Source organism: Poromitra crassiceps (assembly GCF_964638095.1).
Source record: "Poromitra crassiceps genome assembly, chromosome: 20".
NCBI classification, from domain to species: Eukaryota; Metazoa; Chordata; class Actinopteri; order Beryciformes; family Melamphaidae; genus Poromitra; species Poromitra crassiceps.
The window spans coordinates 24784922-24806929 of NC_139637.1; the positions used below are offsets into that span (position 1 = coordinate 24784922).

At 40.9% G+C, this 22008-nt stretch overlaps 2 protein-coding genes across 2 annotated transcripts in view; one reads left to right on the forward strand and one right to left on the reverse strand.

The window, feature by feature from the left end:
- Window positions 1–1645: 1645 nt before the first annotated feature.
- LOC310794986 (receptor expression-enhancing protein 5-like) lies at window positions 1646–8876 on the reverse strand (the record flags this gene model as incomplete). The annotated part of the gene is made up of 6 exons (XM_083657010.1): window positions 1646–1701; window positions 5975–6143; window positions 6932–7070; window positions 7739–7829; window positions 8191–8343; window positions 8807–8876. The coding sequence occupies 6 exons, from the start codon at window positions 8874–8876 to the stop codon at window positions 1646–1648; spliced, it is 678 nt and encodes a 225-aa protein (XP_083513136.1).
- A 6042-nt stretch (window positions 8877–14918) lies between these two features.
- LOC310794987 (NLR family CARD domain-containing protein 3-like) overlaps window positions 14919–22008 on the forward strand; it is a gene marked incomplete at both ends in the record, with an annotated part of 30917 nt that continues 23827 nt past the window's right edge. Inside the window, one exon of the mRNA XM_083657011.1 lies at window positions 14919–15130. Coding sequence (XP_083513137.1) covers window positions 14919–15130 — 212 coding nt within the window. The remainder of the gene's footprint in view (window positions 15131–22008) is intronic.

A 22008-nucleotide genomic window follows, 5' to 3' on the forward strand; every position in this document is an offset into this window, starting at 1 on the left:
TGTTTGTATGATGGAACTATTCCCCTGTATGTTTGTATGATGGAACTATTCCCCTGTATGTTTGTATGATGGAACTATTCCCCTGTATGTTTGTATGATGGAATTTTCCTTGATTAGTTTAGTTGTGTGTTTTATGTGGCTCCATCCTCAGGAGTATGAGAGGGTTGGCTACCGTATGGACCGGGTGGTGGAGATAGTTCAGCAGGTCTACCAGGTCTTCAACACCAATTGTGAGAAGTTGTCCTTCATCCAAAGCGTGGAGAACATGTTCTCTGAAGTCATCTTGGAGCTGGCAGGTGAGTTGGTGTGTTCACTTTTCTCTTCTCGCCCGTCTTTCATCTGGGGCAGTTGGGCAATAGTCACACCCTCTTCTGCATCCATTCACTGTGTGTGTGTGTGTGTGTGTGTGTGTGTGAGGGGTGGGAGAAAAAAATCGATTCACCTAAGTATCGCGATTTTTAATGTCACGATTTTTTGAATCGATCTTTTATTCCAGAATCGATAATCGCAAAAACAAAAAAGGCCAGGCGCCGCCTACTGGTTTACTAGTGGTTTTATTACTTTATTAGTTAGTCTGAAGTAATAATTACACTTCAGGGTTAACGTGGGTGCATCTCATTATAAAATTAGACTTGGCCCAAATTGGGCTTCAAATGGACAAATTTCACGCGCGTCGGCCCATATCGGCCTGGCCTGCTTGGTATCTAATGCCCGGCCTGAATTATGATCCCAGTCCGCCCCTGTTTTTAACTATATCGCCCAGCCCTACTCATGATATAATATACAGTCTCTAGTGTATGATTCAACTTTTCCCATGTTCTAATCTAGTGTAAAAAAGCAAACAAACTGAAAAAAGAAAAGAAAAAAAGAAACAAAAATCGCAATAAATCGTAATATCGAATCGCAATAATCGTAGAATCGCAATACTTAAGAATCGCAATATATATCGAATCGGCACCCAAGTATCGTGATAGTATCGAATCGGGAGATAAGTGAATCGGCACAGCCCTAATATATATATATGTATATATGTATATATATATATACATATACTGTATCCAATTCCGGCCATATAGAACATGGGCCTACCAGCCCATGGCTTTTATAATAGCCTACATTTAAACCAATAACAAAAAACGCAAATGTCTCTTTACATGCTAGCCTGTCAAACTACTGCTAAATGAAGAAGCAGTTGGGTCTAAAAAATAAAATAACATGCTGGTTGGTCTGAATTCATTCTGTCTCATTTGTCATATTCCGTTTATTTGCGGCAACGTCATTGAATAGAAGTGCTAACATTAATGATATATGATATATGACCTCTTTTATAACGCCACAGTCTATGTATGGATATGACAGCGTGTGTCTGATACAGATAGTCACCCTGGTAACGTCAATCACATGGTGCTGTTTGTGGGAACATGAGGTATATTTATTCTTTGAGAACTGTTAAAATCAGGTTTAAAAGTCCTTTCATTTGTTTCATGTTACAGGGTATCGTGATGACGTGGGCACTTTCCACACGCTGTACAGCCTCCTGAAGTCCAGCGCTCACTTCCACGCCAGGATCCTCCACATGGTCCTGAAGAAGGACTGAGGCAGGAGAGAAGCACCCGAGTCCAGAGGCCGAGACGTGGGCGAGGGTTCACACAGGCTGGAGGTTCACAGGCTGGAGGTTCTCACAGGCTGGAGGTTCACAGGCTGGTGGTTCACACAGGCTGGAGGTTCACAGGCTGGTGGTTCACACAGGCTGGAGGTTCACAGGCTGGTGGTTCACACAGGCTGGAGGTTCACAGGCTGGAGGTTCACAGGCTGGTGGTTCACACAGGCTGGTGGTTCACAGGCTGGTGGTTCACACAGTTCAATGCTCGCTGGTTCAGTGGTTTGTTGGTTTTAATGACTTTTGTTACTACATAGTGCTACTATTTATACCTATTTTATATTTTTATTTATTTATTTATTTATTATTTATTTATATTCAGTGTTTTAAAATCTTTATTATTAAAAGTTTATTCTTGTAAACAGTATTTATTTTAATATATAAATATTTATACGTATTAAACTGGCATTTTGAATCCTAATTTGTCTTCATTTATGACATGTCAGGAGTTAGATCGGTCACACAGATTGTCAGAATAATTCTATGAGTCTGAAATGATTACAGCACATTTCAAGGCATAAAACAAGCAGCTTCAAATGGAAATATTGAAATGTTATACAGAAACTATAGTAAGGTTTTCAATTTGACTTGTTAGTCTGTGTGTGGCTCAGAGATGCTCACAAGTCATTTTTTGAAAGTTCAAGTCAACTCTCAAGTCAGTCTGTGTGTAGTCTCTCCCCAGACTCAAATATTACGTTGAATCGCTGCGCTCCGCATACTACATAAGTGAGTCTGTGCCAGTTAACAGCCACTGCTGGTTTTGAAGGCGGGTTGAAATTGAATGAGTGACAGGTCGTAGCACCGATGAGAGAGCTGTGGCTGCGCCTCCCGTGTTGTCTGATCGCAAAGTCGTTACTGATTGGAGAGGACTGAAGCCATCATAGCATATGACTGGCCAAGTGAACGGTTCCCTCCCATAACCAGCCCTCTGAGGGAAAGTGTCCCAGACCCAGAGAGAGCTCTGCAGCATCCAGTAACGTAGTGTATCAGACCCAGAGAGAGCTCTGCAGCATGCAGTAACGTAGTGTATCAGACCCAGAGAGAGCTCTGCAGCATGCAGTAACGTAGTGTATCAGACCCAGAGAGAGCTCTGCAGCGTGCAGTAACGTAGTGTATCAGACCCAGAGAGAGATCTGCAGCATGCAGTAACGTAGTGTATCAGACCCAGAGAGAGCTCTGCAGCATGCAGTAACGTAGTGTATCAGACCCAGAGAGAGCTCTGCAGCATGCAGTAACGTAGTGTATCAGACCCAGAGAGAGCTCTGCAGCATGCAGTAACATAGTGTATCAGACCCAGAGAGAGCTCTGCAGCATGCAGTAACGTAGTGTATCAGCGTAAGAACTCTCATGGGTCTGGCGTTGAGACTAGTCTGTGTGTGACTTCAGTGCTTCAAGTCCAAGTCCCCATCTCTGGTGTGGATGTGCTATGTGACAATATCATGCAGTATAATTATGCAGTATATAATCACCATGGTAACAATATATATAGAGAGAGTGGCTGAATATGCAGTATATAATCACCATGGTAACAATATATATAGAGAGAGTGGCTGAATATGCAGTATATAATCACCATGGTAACAATATATATAGAGAGAGTGGCTGAATATGCAGTATATAATCACCATGGTAACAATACGTTATATTAAATAGAAGGGCAACTAATAGTGGAAGCTAAACACAACCCAGAATTACTGTATATGTCTGAATTACAACAATGCCTGCTGCTATCCACACAACATAACATGTACTAATATTATATACTGCCATTTTAATATTTTAGCATTCATGCTGGTGTTATGTTTTAGTTGTACACTAACACAATACTTATTACTGCTGCTATCCACACATGTACTAATATTAAATACTGCCATTTTAATATTTTAGCATTCATGCTGGTGTTATATCTTAGTTGTTACACTAACTACATAATACTTCTGCCTGGCTGAGGACAATCCCACTGCTGTTGACATATGTATATATGTATGCACACACACACACACACACACACACACACACACACACGCACACACACACACACACACAGTCCATCAGGTGATGTGTCCACAGTCCACTATTAGCAGTTTCATTCAAAAAAGTAGCACACAGACAGAAGGCCTATATAGCTTAAGTGTGACAAAACATCTTCAGAATTCATATTCCATCCATAATTAATGACACATGACAAAGTTATTAAGGGACACATTTTAATATCAAAACTTCACATATTTTACAAAACATTTAACAGCGCTGGGTTTGGATTTAACTTAAAAGTAACCTATAGTTAACCTGGCTTTTCGTTGGAAAGCAGTACCCTCTGGTGGTGGGGAATGGTCATTGCTGATGTGTGTATGACAATTCCTCTGTTATTCTAACCATTTAAAAAGAGTAATTACACTGAAATCAGTCATGAAAGTTGCATGTGTCACTTTCTGGAGTCTGTCTAAATTTGCAAACTGAAAGATTTCCCTGCTGTCCAGTAGGGCTGGGCAATATAACGATATATCAATATTGTTTGTCAGTAGAAAGCTCTCAATGCAAAGAGCACAGAAAATGTTGAGCGTGTTCTCATGGAATGTAATAAGTTCACTGAAGAGAGGGAACAACTCTGCTTAAGGATTAGGGAGGCAGGTAGAGCATGGAACCCAGTCATGTCTATAGAAGACTAACTGCATATCTTAGAAATACTTTTCACAATGCTATCAGAAGACTAACTGCATATCTTAGAAATACTTGTCACAATGCTATCAGAAGACTAACTGCATATCTTAGAAATACTTTTCACAATGCCATCAGAAGACTAACTGCATATCTTAGAAATACTTTTCACAATGCTATCAGAAGGAAAAACAGCTGCAGACAGTCACATGACTCACTAAGTCAAATAGTCAGCTACATAAATGAAGATTGACAAGCGTCCAAGCCACTCAGCTGAGAATGATGCCTTCACTTACAATCGGAAATCTGCAGCTAGATGATATTGGGGAGTCTCTGGGAAATGATTGACAAGCGTCACGGCCATGATGCCTTCAATTACAATCCGAAATCTCACAAGCGCACAACTAACTCCGTTTCAGGCTTATTCAGCTGTCAATTTCCTTGGTAGGGCTAAGACCATTCTTGGTGGGGCTTAAACCGCACCCTAGAGCCGCCCCTGCCCGTAAGTAAGGTTCTGGATTAAGCAGCACTGTCGAGTTGTAGCAAAATGGACAGTTTGTGATGTACTTTGAAAGGGTCCGACGTTTAAGTACAGAAAATATCAGCTACTTTAAGACTTTTACTCAAGTAATATTCTAATGAGTGACTGACTTTTACCAAAGTCTTTTTCTGGGAAGATATCTGTACTTTTACTCAAGTATGGTACTTTATACACCACAGCCTTGCACACATATGTAGCCTTCCATCTGCCCATCACTGCTCTTTGTCATGTCTGAGGAGCAGATTAGTAGCTGCAGGAATCAAAACAGAAGGAAAAAAGACTGTTATGTTCACAGACAGGAAAATAAATAGCTGCTAAAAACCATGTTGGTCACATGACCTCACATTCAAAAACCATGTTGGTCACATGACCTCACATTCTGTTTCACTCTAGTATCAGTCTGCACTTCCACCCGCCCGCATCGATTTCAGTGGGCGGGAGCACTTGCCTTGACAGACGACTCCTTCAGCCAATCAACATCACTAAATCCAAATCCGGAATCGGAATGGTGCAAACTCTGTGGGTGTATACTCTTGTTCTTGATTAATTGTTGTTATTGAGTCCATTTCTGCAATAACTGCACTTATGGCTGTGTTTACTCTACTAACGTTAACGTTACCCCTCATTGCTTCAGGGGACGCCAGTATTGTCTTGCCAGCGGCGGCCCTGATTGGCCAGGTACGTTGTCAACTACGGCGCACGTCCCTGATTGGTCCGTGGACTTTGTTTGACTTTGAAATCACTGGGGGCGGGCAGAAGGCCAGACTGATCCATGGAGACAAACAGAAGGCTAAAACCTTGGTTCATGAGACTATAGACCCTTTTCACGTGGGCCATTTTGTGTCGAAAAGGCAGGGTAAACACAGGTGAGGGTTTCCAACTTCCATGGTTGGAATTTGGAAACCCTCATTAGTGTGTTGCTTGCACCTGTGTTTACCCTGCCTTTTCGACACAAAATGCCCCCCGTGAAAAGGGTCTATATAGAGTGTGTTTGATAAGGTTTTAATAGCAAACAGCTGATGTGCAGCTTCCTCTAGAGAGAAGACTGTTGTTGCAGCATGTGTATGTGTGTTTGCATGTATACTGTAGCTGTGTAGGTTGGCTCAATGGCTCACCCTCTTTGCTGACGTCCTTTGTTATGTTCTTAGCCTTGTTGCTCAGGTCGTTGATCATGTTATCCATGGTGGACTGGTGCTGCGTGAAAAAGGGCCGGACCACACGCTGGTACAAAATGTCTGAACCGTTCCACTGTACTGGAGCCATACACCATATCAAGAACAGGCACTGTGGGGAGAGAGAGTGGAAGAGAGATGGTCTACTTGATGCTGCGCTCTGAAATCTGTTCAATCAAACAGACAATGCTGACAGTAGGTGCAGCAGTTATACTATCCATACAGTATTGGAGTATGTGGTAAGATCCTTAACATGCTGCACGGCAAAGTACATAATTATACATTTAAAACATGCTGAACACTTCTACACTAAAAAAGACCGCATTGATGTTGTTTTCAATGATGTCTATGTTTTAGCAACACTCACTACACAGCATAATACATTGTTTTTACTCATATTTTTCACATTTTCAGTATTGGCTAAATATTTCCCACCAAGCCATTTTCAAATTCAAAATCATGAAAAATCCTATTGACATCAGAAGCTACATGGCCTGGCTGTTGCACTATGCAGTGGTCTCATGGTAATGAGTGTCTCATGCCCCAAATGAGACTGGTGCCAGATAAAGGAACTTCAAAGATCTGCAGTCAAATAAAAACTGTCTAACAGCAGCAATTGAGTGCTCCATCCAGATAATGCTGAACACAACCACATGAGCTATTTTGTCTCTCGCGCTGCGTGCAGCTGTCTGTCACATTACTTGATTTCTGGGTATTGAAGTTTCATTTTTCCAAACAGTTACCTCTTGGTGCCATTTGGGGCGGGCCAATGTGCAAAATGACCATGCAGAAAAGACGAAAAGGTCTAAGTACCTTGCCAGCATAGTAAAAGGTGTAAGTACCTTGCCAGCATAGTAAAAGGTGTAAGTACCTTGCCAGCATAGTAAAATGTGTAAGTACCTTGCCAGCATAGTAAAAGGGGCACCAGGAGAGTAAGATGTCAGAGAAGGCCTCTACGATGCTGAAGAGTCCATAGACAACCCAGTAGGTCAGCCACTGTGTGTCGTCATCCTTGCTTTCGCTCTCAATGGCTTTGATGCTGAGTGCACAGGAGGACAGGTTCAATTAAGGAGGTTTAAGCTCAGCTAATGAACAGGAGGTTACACACACATATATATATATACACACACTGTATGTACTGTATATATACTGTATACAGTATATATATACTGTGTATATATATATATACACACACACATATACAGTACATACATGCACATACACATACAGTACATACATACATACATAGCCTACATTATGGCTGGGTATTGGCAAGGACCTCACGATACGATACGTATCACGATATATGGGTCACGATATTATTGTATCACGATACATTGCGATACAATACATATTGCGATATATTGCAATACATAATTTACTGAAAATAAAAAAAAATAGAGCTGAAAATACAACTGGCTGTACACATCACTTTATATTGATAACTTAGTGGACAAATCGAGTCAAAACTATGTTGTGTTGAGTGTCTTACTGAACGCACTGAAATAAAAAGTATTCTTATTGTGTCCCTGAACAGAAGGCTGTGCAAATAAATATATGGCGATATATCACGATACTTTTCTGAAATATCGATACAGTATTGCGGAAAAAAATATTGCGATATATTGCCGTATCGATTTTATTGCACAGCCTTAACCTACATATACATATATTTGTGTGTGTGTCGAAATTAAGCTTCATACATACGATAAATAGGCTGGATAGACGAAGCCAATCAGGTTGCAGAGAAGTGAGGCTCCATGTCCAAATACATACAGTCCAAGTAAAGCCAGGACACCTGGACAAGAGAGAAGAGGAGGGGCAGTCAAGGCAGTTTGTTTGTTTCTGTCCATTGCTCCAGGATCATCTTGATTATATCCTGTAGTGTGTGGTGCGCCGGTATTTTCAAATCTTGTAGTGTGTGCATGTTTGAGATTATAGAAAATCTGTGAAGATTCTCCTTAGAGAATTACATTTCAAAATCGTCTAGGATTTTCAAACTCCTGTAGTCTGAGTCCAGATAATCTGTGCTGAACATCAGGACCGACCAAGCTGCCAGGCCAGATTTCACCTCAGATTCTCAGGACGGATAAATCTGGCATAACCCGGGCCCAAACTCCTGTAGTGTGAGCCAGCCGGCTACTTTAGTTTTAACTTACCTGCAGTGATACTTTCTCTCTGAACTCCGGTCTTTTGCTCCAGCTTTGCCAGCTGGTCAGTCACAAAGTTCTTCCAATACAGCAGAGTCGTGTAGCAGTCCTTCAACTGGGCAAACATCTTGAATTTGGGCCTCTCAAACGCCTCTGAAAAACCTCTCAACACAAAACAGGAAAACCAAGTGTGAACCCGTGCTGCTGGGAACGATTTATATCAACCCAACACCTGGACCTATTGATAGATCAATCAATCAATCATGAGTGGATTCAGCACACTTTATCTGGACAGACTGATTGAATCATTGCAGATCTATTCAGAATCAGTCCTTAGGTCACCACCTAAAATCTTTTAGCCGGGGACCTTTGGTCACCGCCGATTGTTTATCTCTAAATAAATATACAGTATTTACCCTAATGAGAGAAAAGGAGCAAAATATTGATGCTTAAAACTGAATAATGACATCACAACAGTTTAATCCTAATGTTAATTTAAATTAATTTTTAGAAATAGTTAAATGGACCCATTAATAGATAAATCAATCAATCATGAGTGGATTCAGCACACTTTATCTGGGCAGACTGATTGAATCATTGCAGATCTATTCAGATCTTAGGTCACCACAGAAATCTTTTAGCCGGAGACCTTTGGTCACCACCGAATGTCGGCCCCTCAGAGGTTTGGCTTTCATGCTGCCCCTGATTATCTATTTTATTGCCTTTAGGAGTTCAAACAATACATGTATCAACTATCAGCTTGTAATGGAGGCACATTTGATTAAGCACCAGAGCCTGTGGACACACACACACACACACACACACACACACACACGTGGATCACTCTGCGGTCAGTTCATTGGACCTCCTCTCCTGGCACCCCGCATGCTAACACTTCTTGTAAGGATGGTGAGCAGGAGGGGGGGTGGGAGCTGGGGGGGGGGGGGGGGGGGGAGGAGCTGGGGGGGTGTGGGAGCTGGGGGGGGGGGGGGGGGGAGGAGCTGGGCGTCTTGTGCGACATGTGGACCTTTGCTCCTTCAATTGTGAGTGCTGTGGCACACCTCTGTGTTGACTCACAGTAGGGCTGTCAAAGAATATTCTATATTCAAATATAAAAATATAAATAATATTCAAATATGAAAAATGTATATTCTATATTATTATTTTATTATTAATACTAACACACACACAAAGAAACACACGCACACACACACACAAAGAAACACACGCACACACACACAAACATCCGTCTGGCTTACACTGTTAATTATTAATAATCTCTCTCTCTCTCTCTCTCTCACACACACACACACACACACACACACACACACACACACACACACACACACACACACACACACACACTCTCACACACACACACACACACACACACACACACACACACACACACACACACACACACACACACAGTATCAGTTCAGTCTACTCACTGTCACCAGCGAGGCAGCAGGTTATCTCCAACATGAAAAGGTATTGTATCAACTCTTTCCATGACAGTTGAACGTGTTTGATTCTTCAGTCTGTTAATGTTTCCTGTTGATTGATGTAACTGTTGGAAATATGAAAACACTTTATGACAGTTTGTCAACACATCAGTGTTTGGGAGTTAACGTTATGTAGGGCTGAGCAATATATCAATATTAAATCAATGTGGTGATATGAGACTAGATATCATCTTAGATTTTGATTGGTGATATGTCATAACTGTTGTCCTTTCCTGCTTTTAAAGGTATTTTGTCAACAATATTGTAATATTTGATTTTGTCCACATCGCACAGCCCTACATTAACGTCTAACATGTTGATTTGTTGTCATGTTTATTACAGTGAACACTGATGTCATAAATCTAAAACACTACCATCAAAATAGTCTTCATGTATGTTTTGGCTTCATGAGGCCATGTTACATATTCAAATACATACAATTATGTGGAGATTGTTTCCTTTCTCTTGTTTTGATAAAGTGTAAGGTTACTGCCCCCCCACCTGCCCCGCCCCCTTCCAAATAGCATTTACTAATAGTTAATGCAAGACAATGTTACAATGTTGCCTATTTATCAAAACTCTGTCATTTCATTGATCAGTACAATGAGAAACACTACAAAGTCAATGTTGAGACTGTCTTTCTGGGTATGATGTCATGATAAATCAGTGCACAGATAGAAAAAGATAAGAAAGGAAATATGTACAAAATGACTGACTGAACTGAGTGTAGAAGTCACCTGAGGCCTCTTTATACTCTATAGTGTTTTTCCAGGTGAGTTTTCCCAGGTGAGACATGAGTTCAGTTCAGTTATCTTTATAATCCCTTATCACACAAGCATGTCAGAATCAGAATCACTTTTATTGCCACAGTATGCAAGTTACATACGAGGAATTTGTCTTAGTGTCTGTATGCAGCATAGCGGTCACATCAATATACAGGGATAAGAAGTAGGAAGATAACTAACGGCAATCGCAAGGTTGCAAGTGCAATCAAATCTAATCAGATCGAGTCAATATATACAATATGTACATGAGTGGTGAAGTGTTCTGTGGATGATAAATATGAATTTACGTTGGATTTACATTAATTTACAGACTGAGTTAAATATACGTTAAATAAGCAGTGGATTTACATGAATTTACAGTCAGAGTTAGATAAGAGTTTACATTGAATGTACATGAAATGTACAGGCTAAGTTAAATAGGCATTAATGTCCAGGGAATTTACATGAATTTACCAGTCCCAGTTAGACAGGCATTAAATTAGATACAGTATGAGTTCCAGTTTTATGGGGGGGGGGGGGTTCAGTTGAGTTTAGGAGGAGGTAGTGAGTTTGTGTGTGTGTGTGTGTGTGTGTGTGTGTGTGTGTGTGTGTGTGTGGGGGGGGGGGGGTTGTTAGTGAGGCCCTTGGCGGAAGGGGTTTCCGGGCCTTGTTGGTGAGGCTGATGGCGGTTGGGAAGAAGCTGGTCTTGTGGCGGGTGGTTCTGGTCTTGGCAGACCTCAGTCTCTTGCTGTGGGGGAGTGTCTTAAAGAGTTTGTGGCCAGGGTGGGAGGGGTCAGCCATGATCTTGTGAGACCGCTTCAGTGTCCTGGCTGCGTGCAGGTCCTGGAGGGATGGCAGGTTGAATAGGGGCCATTATGTACAGTACATGATATCATATACATAATACAGATTTAAATCATTTTACCACACTGCACCAACACACCACATTTTTACACTGACTTGAGAACAGCTGGTCATCAGCGTGTTGCATTTTGAAGGCCAGTGTTTTCCAGCTGATATAAGTCTGCTAAATGATGCAACTTGTGTTGAGAGTTTTGAGAAAATGTGCTTTAGACTTTAGAATGATATGTGAGTGAGAGCAATGGAACTGTGCTTAGAGTTGATCAGTTTGGAATCATGCTTTTGATACATGGGCGGTGGTGGCCCAATGGTTAGAGAAGCGAGCTTGTGACCGGAAGGTCGTCGGTTCAATCCCCGAGACCGGCAGGATAAATCTGGCTGAGGAAAGTGAAAAGGCAGCGCTTGCCCCTCCCTCATTACCACCAGTGAGGTGCCCTTGAGCAAGGCCCTTATCCCCAACCGCTCCAGTGGAGCTGATCAGTGGCCAACAGATCAGACTGTGGTGGTCAGTTTCCAGGTATGAATGTGTGTGTGAATGTGAAGAGGGCACTCCTGAAAAAGAGAGCATTGCTCTCAGTGAGACTCCCCCTGTATAAATAAAGGTAAAAAAAAAAAAAACATGAGCTTCAAGTTTTCAGAAGTGTGTGTGTGTGTGTGTGTGTGTGTGTGTGTGTGTGTGTGTGTGTGTGTGTGTGTGTGTGTGTGGCCAGAGAGTCTTCAGAGATTTGGGCCAAACTGGAGTACACGGGTTAAGACTAATCTTTCAACAGTGCCTCTTGAAACGATACAACGTATTACTGTTGTGGCAGGTTCTACCCAATTTGAGTTTTTTATTGCCAATGTGATTTTTTGCTTTAATGTGTTGTATCCACCTTATTTTTGGTGGCCATTTTGCCTTACGTTAACTATGGGTTCTATTTCCGGTGTAACCAATTTAGATAACCCCCCAGCCCCCGACAAAAAAAACGTCTATGAGGATTTTACCCTTTTACAGCAGAGCCATTCTGCTCTACAGCCGTGTTGTTCGGGTGCTGGGATAACGTAATGCATTGTGGGTAGTCGGCTACTAATTGTGGCTAATGTTAGCGGCTAGCTAGCTATGTTACATGGCAGTAAAACGCCACCAAATTGATTTAACTTTTAACCATTTCGACTAACACACATTTCGAGTTTCCATACGGACGTCCAGCGTTGGTTAGTTGTTTATAACGTGACTATATTTATAACTTTTATAACGGACTCCAGCTTCCAGTTTATAATTCGGGTCTGCAGCCAGAGTATAACAAAGGAAATGGCAAGCGGCAACAATGAGTCACGTTAAACCGGACCTTGTACCCACGATTCTTTTTTACAGTGGGGCATTCAAAAATAAGGTGGATAGGCTACAGTGTCAGTGTTGTATCGTTTTCAGTGTATTTAAATGTAATGATTTAATGCTGGCAATTATCTTTGTACCCACCTCCAGTAAGGACCACATTTGAAAAAAGCATAATAGCTTTCTTGTGTTATGCTTGACAGTTTTAAAATTGTACATGAGCTCATATTGTGTATCTCTTTTTATATTGTCAATAAAATCAATCAACCAATCAACCAATCAATGAAATGTGTGCTCCACCAGTAGCCTACTTTGGAGCAAATCTCTGAAGTCTCTCGTGATACAAGACTGCTCTACTCTGAGAGCACAGGACAGGCCTATTCCTTGTGAGTTGTTTGAAGTGCGTTAAAGCTCTTCCTTCAACACGTTGTGACAGTTTGTCAACACATCAGTGTTTGGGAGTATCACGTTAACGTGCTCAACGTGTTGAACATGTTGACATGTTTTTCATTGTTCTTTCTCTGTTTAGAAATCTGCTATTTGTTTAGCTTACGATGGTTTATTTTATTTCCTTCTACTGTGAACAGCTTATGATGGGAGAGGACTCTATACAAGCCCTCTCTCAGTGTGTGGGCTTCCATTCTCTCCCAGCACTATACCCACTGTTCTTTGTATCTTGCAGGTTGTTTGCCTTTTCTGCCTAAATGCCAAATAAAGTAAACAGACAGGAAGGCTCTCTAGTTCACTGATGCATCATAAAACTACTTCTCTCACACAGATTAGACTTTGATCCTTATGTAATTTTATATGGCTGTTTGTTCATGTTCAGCTCCAGTAGAGCTGCTCAGCTGCCAGCAGATCAGACTGTGGTTGTACTGGTCAGCGGTGTGAATGTGTGTGAATGTGAACAGGGCGCTCCTGAAAAAGAGAGAGAGCATTGCTCTCAGTGAGACTCCCCCTGTATAAATAAAGGTAAACAACAACAACATGCACGTATTGAATGAGCACGTGTGGTTCTGGAGAAGTCCTCAGCAGTACTATCTCAAGAACCGTCTGTCCGATCCACTTTGCACTTGATGGGTGTATTGCTGGAGAGAGACCAGAGAAGGACGTGCAGTGTCAGATTTGGTGCAACTTGGACACATGACACGTGCAAATATCATTTGTATACCTGGTATATTAATATTATTGATGTATTATTAATACTATTGACCATCTTTTCTTTTTACCCTGAAAATATTTTTTTAAATCGATGCATGACAACGTTATCGTTGCACTAAGAGCCGAGCAGCGGCCTGAGGCCTGAAACAGAAGAAATGCGGGCATGTGTAATGCATGTATTTATGTCCTGTAAATAGCTTATTTTCTCACATGCAGCAACTCGTATTGTTATTATATCATAGGGACAGTGATGTATTTACCTTGTTGCAGGAGGCCTGTCTGTCTGCTGTCCGTCATAAAAGATCCTGTTCCTCTGCTCCTCCCTTTGTAATCCGCATTAAGATATTCCATCTCAAATAAATGCGGGTGGCCATCGAATTAAAATGCATCATCCATATTCTCAAAATCAGATAAATATTAGCGGTGTCTAGCATGCTATGGGCTTAGCTACCACGGCGGCTTCATCCACTGCTCTGAGGCTGAGCTGCTGGCCCTCTCCCCTGTGATACGGGCCTGGCACCATGAGGGGGCTTGTGGGGACTTTGCCCCCTCAGTTCTAGCGAGGGATTTTTTTTGGCATTGCCATTTTCAAAATTGCCCCCCCACAATTTGTAACTGCCCCCTCAGTCACTCTGGAGCCGGGCCTGCTGTAATAAACCTGGTAAATATGCAACTCTCACGAGATTTGGTTTCACAGTCCACGGATGAGGAATACACAGCCATGGAGGCAGACAGAGGTAAATACAGCCGGCCAGACTTCTGCCTGTATGATATAATAATGAAATGAGCTGCTGTGTGACAGAAAATAAGCGTTGGGGAAAAAAAAAATTGCGTTGTGGTTGATGGATTTGGAAGATTTCTTGTCAGGGTGAGTTAAAAATAATAAAAAAGCTGAAAATAAGGTGCAGGTTTTATTATCCTTTAATAAACTTAGGCCTAAACTTTCATGAAGTACGCAGAGGTTATCAGTATTGTGTTATTATGTGATCAAACATTCATTTATTTATATGGAAAGTCAAAGTTCATAGATTCTGACTTTAACCACCTGTTTGTTTTCTTACCAGCCTTGTCTCTGAAGCCATGCTGATAAGTTTGTTGCAGTGAGTTGCCTGGTTGACAGTCAGAGGCATCATGGCGGACCTGCCCATTGCCCCGCGCCAGGTCGAGATGAAATATGACTATGAGTCCAAGAGCATACACGGCCTCATCCCCATCCACCAGGGGGAGCGCTACATTCTGGTGGAGAAAACAAACAAGGACTGGTGGAAGGTGAGGAAGGAGGAGGAGTCCGAAGCCTTCTATGTCCCGGCTCTGTACGTCAGAGAGGTCCACAGCACCTCCAGGTAAAGACAAGACACATTTGAACAGTGTTTGTTGTTTTGCACATGTGAAGGGTGTAATTGTTTCTGGGCCTCTGGTTCACTACCGGGCCTCTGGTTCACTACTGGGCCCCTGGTTCACTACTGGGCCCCTGGTTCACTACTGGGCCCCTGGTTCACTACTGGGCCCCTGGTTCACTACTGGGCCCCTGGTTCACTACTGGGCCTCTGGTTCACTACTGGGCCTCTGGTTCACTACTGGGCCCCTGGTTCACTACTGGGCCTCTGGTTCACTACTGGGCCCCTGGTTCACTACTGGGCCTCTGGTTCACTACGGGGCCCCTGGTTCACTACGGGGCCCATTCCAGTGGGTGCTGCAGTTATTTGATTTATATCATGACGAGTGTCTGAAGTGAACTTTGTGGCACACCTGCCACAGGCTGGTAAACAACAAAACTCGTAGATTAGGAGGTTACATTTCACCATCTGATGCATCATAAAACTAAACTTCAGATTAGATGTTGATGTTTGGACTTTGATCCTTATGTAATTTTATATGGCTGTTTGTTCATGTTTAATCAGGTCAAAATGAGATTGAAGTTATCAGATCATCTTTCCATCCAGCTACTTCACATTTCAATAAAAGCAGGAGTGATGAAACCTTCATAGACCATTTTTTCTACTACTGTATAACACGTCATTTTAAAGGTTTATTCCACTAAAACACTGCTGCTCCTCCTAGCCTACTTCTTTAAAAGCATAATTTTCACTTAAATCCAATCCAATCCAATCCAACTTTATTTATAAAGCGCTTTAAAACAACCAGAGGAGGACCAAAGTGCTGTACAGGGTACTGAAGAGCAATCAGCTAAAAACAATAAATCAATTAAATCAGATCAAATCAATAAAATGATAAAATGAATAAAAGAATAAAAAGAATAAAATGAGTAAAATGAATAAAATGAAATAAAATGAATCAAAATTACTAAAATAAATCAAATGAATAAAACAATAATAAAAGACATTGCGTAAAATATATAAAAGCAAAATCAATAAAAGGCATAAAAAAACAAAACAAAAACAAAGACAAAATATAAAGGCAACTCATGGGTCATAAAATCAGCATCCTACATGGCAGCGAAGGCCAAGGAGTAAAAGTGTGTTTTGAGGAGGCCTTTAAAGTGGGACAGTGAGGAGGCCTGCCTAATCTGCAGCGGTAGGGCATTCCATAGTTTAGGAGCCACTGCAGAGAAGGAGCGATCCCCTCTGAGTTTACGCCTGGTTTTAGGCACTGCCAGGAGCAGCTGGTCAGCTGACCTGAGGGAGCGGGAAGGTGCGTGAACGTGCAGCAGCTCAGAGAGGTAGGGGGGGGCGAGGCCGTTTAGGGCTTTAAAAGCAAATAAAATAACTTTAAAATTAATTCTAAAATGCACGGGCAGCCAGTGGAGTGATGCTAAAATGGGGGAAATGTGCTCGTGCTTCCGTGTGCCAGTTAAAAGACGCGCAGCGTTAAACACTACTACTACTGCAAAAGTTCATATTCTGAGGAGAAGATATGTTGTGTGGGTGCTGGAGAATGTTGTGTGCTTGCTTTATGCTGTGCTTGTTCATAGAGGGACTGGATGGGCTCAAAGTCCTGCTATATATTCCCATTGCTGTCTTGAGCATGCTGGTCAGCCTGTTTTTCAGTTGCATAGTTATGTTGCTGTACCATGCTGTTATTCCAAATATTAGACTTGTACTGCTATACTCCACTAAAGCACTGTGACTACAGTACCATGCTGTTATTCCACATATTATACTTTTAATGCTATACTCCACTAAAGCACTGTGACTACAGTACCATGCTGTTATTCCACATATAGACTTTTAATGCTATACTCCACTAAAGCACTGTGACTACAGTACCATGCTGTTATTCCACATATTAGACTTTTAATGCTATACTCCACTAAAGCACTGTGACTACAGTGCCATGCTGTTATTCCACATATTATACTTTTAATGCTATACTCCACTAAAGCACTGTGACTACAGTACCATGCTGTTATTCCACATATTAGACTTTTAATGCTATACTCCACTAAAGCACTGTGACTACAGTACCATGCTGTTATTCCACATATTATACTTTTAATGCTATACTCCACTAAAGCACTGTGACTACAGTACCATGCTGTTATTCCACATATTATACTTTTAATGCTATACTCCACTAAAGCACTGTGACTACAGTACCATGCTGTTATTCCACATATTAGACTTTTAATGCTATACTCCACTAAAGCACTGTGACTACAGTACCATGCTGTTATTCCACATATTATACTTTTAATGCTATACTCCACTAAAGCACTGTGACTACAGTACCATGCTGTTATTCCACATATTAGACTTTTAATGCTATACTCCACTAAAGCGCTGTGACTACAGTACCATGCTGTTATTCCACATATTAGACTTTTAATGCTATACTCCACTAAAGCGCTGTGACTACAGTACCATGCTGTTATTCCACATATTATACTTTTAATGCTATACTCCACTAACGCACTGTGACTACAGTACCATGCTGTTATTCCACATATTAGACTTTTAATGCTACTCCACTAAAGCACTGTGACTACAGTACCATGCTGTTATTCCACATATTATACTTTTAATGCTATACTCCACTAAAGCACTGTGACTACAGTACCATGCTGTTATTCCACATATTATACTTTTAATGCTATACTCCACTAACGCACTGTGACTACAGTACCATGCTGTTATTCCACATATTATACTTTTAATGCTATACTCCACTAACGCACTGTGACTACAGTACCATGCTGTTATTCCACATATTAGACTTTTAATGCTATACTCCACTAAAGCACTGTGACTACAGTACCATGCTGTTATTCCACATATTAGACTTTTATGCTATACTCCACTAAAGCACTGTGACTACAGTACCATGCTGTTATTCCACATATTAGACTTTTATGCTATACTCCACTAAAGCACTGTGACTACAGTACCATACTGTTATTCCACATATTAGACTTTTAATGCTATACTCCACTAAAGCACTGTGACTACAGTACCATGCTGTTATTCCACATATTAGACTTTTAATGCTATACTCCACTAACGCACTGTGACTACAGTACCATGCTGTTATTCCACATATTAGACTTTTAATGCTATACTCCACTAAAGCACTGTGACTACAGTACCATGCTGTTATTCCACATATTAGACTTTTAATGCTATACTCCACTAAAGCACTGTGACTACAGTACCATGCTGTTATTCCACATATTAGACTTTTAATGCTATACTCCACTAAAGCGCTGTGACTACAGTACCATGCTGTTATTCCACATACTAGACTTTTAATGCTATACTCCACTAAAGCACTGTGAATACAGTACCATGCTGTTATTCCACATATTAGACTTTTAATGCTTTACTCCACTAAAGCACTGTGACTACAGTACCATGCTGTTATTCCACATATTAGACTTTTAATGCTATACTCCACTAAAGCACTGTGACTACAGTACCATACTGTTATTCCACATATTAGACTTTTAATGCTTTACTCCACTAAAGCACTGTGACTACAGTACCATGCTGTTATTCCACATATTAGACTTTTAATGCTATATTCCACTAAAGCACTGTGACTACAGTACCATGCTGTTATTCCACATATTAGACTTTTAATGCTATATTCCACTAAAGCACTGTGAATACAGTACCATGACTCGTATTTTTCCAGGTGCACTGAAGCACTATTTCAACTCCAAGTTATACTTAATGGAGCATCACATTAGTTCATGCAGCTGATTGGCACGGTGGATAAGTGGATAAGTGGATTAGCACTGTTGCCTCACAGCAAGAAGGTTCCGGGTTCAAACCCTGCTTCGTCCTTTCTGTGTGGAGTTTGCATGCTCTCCCCATGTCTGTGTGGGTTTCCAGGTGCTTCAGTTTCCTCCCACAATCAAAGACATGCATTATCATGTATGTATTATAGAATTTTTCTGATGCTGATATGTTAGGGTTAATACTCCTGTAAAATACATGTATGTTAGGGTTAATACCCCTGTAAAAGACATGTATGTTAGGGTTAATACCCCTGTCAAAGACATGTATGTTAGGGTTAATACTCCTGTAAAAGACATGTATGTTAGGGTTAATACCCCTGTCAAAGACATGTATGTTAGGGTTAATAACCCTGTCAAAGACATGTGTGTTAGGGTTAATACTCCTGTAAAAGACATGTATGTTAGGATTAATACTCCTGTCAAAGACATGTATGTTAGGGTTAATACTCCTGTCAAAGACATGTATGTAGGGTTAATACTCCTGTCAAAGACATGTATGTTAGGGTTAATACCCCTGTCAAAGACATGTATGTTAGGGTTAATACTCCTGTCAAAGACATGTATGTTAGGGTTAATACCCCTGTAAAAGACATGTATGTTAGGGTTAATACCCCTGTCAAAGACATGTATGTTAGGGTTAATACTCCTGTCAAATACATGTATGTTAGGGTTAATACCCCTGTAAAAGACATGTATGTTAGGGTTAATACCCCTGTAAAAGACATGTATGTTAGGGTTAATACCCCTGTAAAAGACATGTATGTTAGGGTTAATACCCCTGTAAAAGACATGTATGTTAGGGTTAATACCCCTGTCAAAGACATGTATGTTAGGGTTAATACTCCTGTCAAAGACATGTATGTTAGGGTTAATACCCCTGTAAAAGACATGTATGTAGGGTTAATACCCCTGTAAAAGACATGTATGTTAGGGTTAATACCCCTGTCAAAGACATGTATGTTAGGGTTAATCAGGGCCGTAGCCAGTGTTCCGAAATAGGGGAGGTCCAGCAAGGGGAGGCGGATTCGGCGGCGCCGCCGAAAAAAAATTGAGGTTTTTTTTTCCCCTTTTTAAGCCATATTTAGAGTAATATATCATTTTAAATCAACATTAGGATTATACTGTTGTGATGTCATTATTCAGTATATTCTCTTTCATGTCACCACCTGCTCAGCTCTCCTGTCAACATAATTGTAACTAACAAACACAAACTGTTTTAGCCAAATTCATATCAAAATGACACCTACAAACACAGGTACACAACCCAAGCCGTACACAACACACAAAGTTACTTAGACAGACTAGACACTTACTTTCTTGGTTGTTGCTAAAAAATCTGTCAGTGTGTGTCACTCACTGTCTGTCGTTCACTCGCTCACTGTCTCGCAGCTCGCTCACCTTCAATTATCTCGCCAGGCAGACAGACAGTCATCACTCACCACCATGCTGCTGCTCTCTCAGAATCAAGTTACCGCGGACGCGGCGTCAGATGACTTCCTGCCTGACCTACCTTTCGTTTCAAAATAAAAGCGATCCAGTGTTTTTCATGCTTTTCCTGTTTTCCATGCAGATTGTTTTATTTTTTTACAATCTTCGTTCTCAGGACACTCTACAATTTTCTGTTCCCAAAGTCCGAACTGAATTGGGGAAGAAAGCTTTTAGGTTCTCTGCACCCACCGCATGGAACAGTCTGCAGTCTGATCTTAAACTTAATAGCTTAGTAACCTTAAATGGTTTTAAGGCTATGGTAAAATCTCTTGAGAACAGGCTGTCTGTATGCAAATGTTTTATTTGATCATTTTAATGTTTTTCAATTGTATGTGTTTATGTGTTTGTTTGTTGTAACTTTGTGTTGCTGCTGTTTCTTGGCCAGGTCTCTCTTGTAAAAGAGATCTTTGATCTCAATGGGATAAACCTGGTTAAATAAAGGCAAAAAAAAAAAAAAAAAAAAATCTCTGAAATATTAAAAAAATCTCTGAAATATTAGGGGAGGTCCGGACCTCCCCGTCCTCATAGCTAGCTACGGCCCTGGGGTTAATACTCCTGTCAAAGACATGTATGTTAGGGTTAATACCCCTGTAAAAGACATGTATGTTAGGGTTAATACCCCTGTCAAAGACATGTATGTTAGGGTTAATACTCCTGTCAAAGACATGTATGTTAGGGTTAATACCCCTGTAAAAGACAAGACATGTATGTTAGGTTTAATACCCCTGTAAAAGACATGTATGTTAGGGTTAATACCCCTGTCAAAGACATGTATGTTAGGGTTAATACTCCTGTCAAAGACATGTATGTTAGGGTTAATACCCCTGTAAAAGACATGTATGTTAGGGTTAATACCCCTGTCAAAGACATGTATGTTAGGGTTAATACTCCTGTCAAAGACATGTATGTTAGGGTTAATACTCCTGTCAAAGACATGTATGTTAGGGTTAATACCCCTGTAAAAGACATGTATGTTAGGGTTAATACCCCTGTCAAAGACATGTATGTTAGGGTTAATACTCCTGTCAAAGACATGTATGTTAGGGTGAATACCCCTGTAAAAGACATGTATGTTAGGGTTAATACCGCTGTAAAAGACATGTATGTTAGGGTTAATACCCCTGTCAAAGACATGTATGTTAGGGTTAATACTCCTGTCAAAGACATGTATGTTAGGGTTAATACCCCTGTAAAAGACATGTATGTTAGGGTTAATACCCCTGTCAAAGACATGTATGTTAGGGTTAATACTCCTGTCAAAGACATGTATGTTAGGGTTAATACCCCTGTAAAAGACATGTATGTTAGGGTTAATACTCGTGTCAAAGACATGTATGTTAGGGTTAATACTCGTGTCAAAGACATGTATGTTAGGGTTACTACTCCTGTCAAAGACATGTATGTTAGGGTTAATACTCGTGTCAAAGACATCTATGTTAGGGTTAATACCCCTGTAAAAGACATGTATGTTAGGGTTAATACCCCTGTCAAAGACATGTATGTTAGGGTTAATACTCCTGTCAAAGACATGTATGT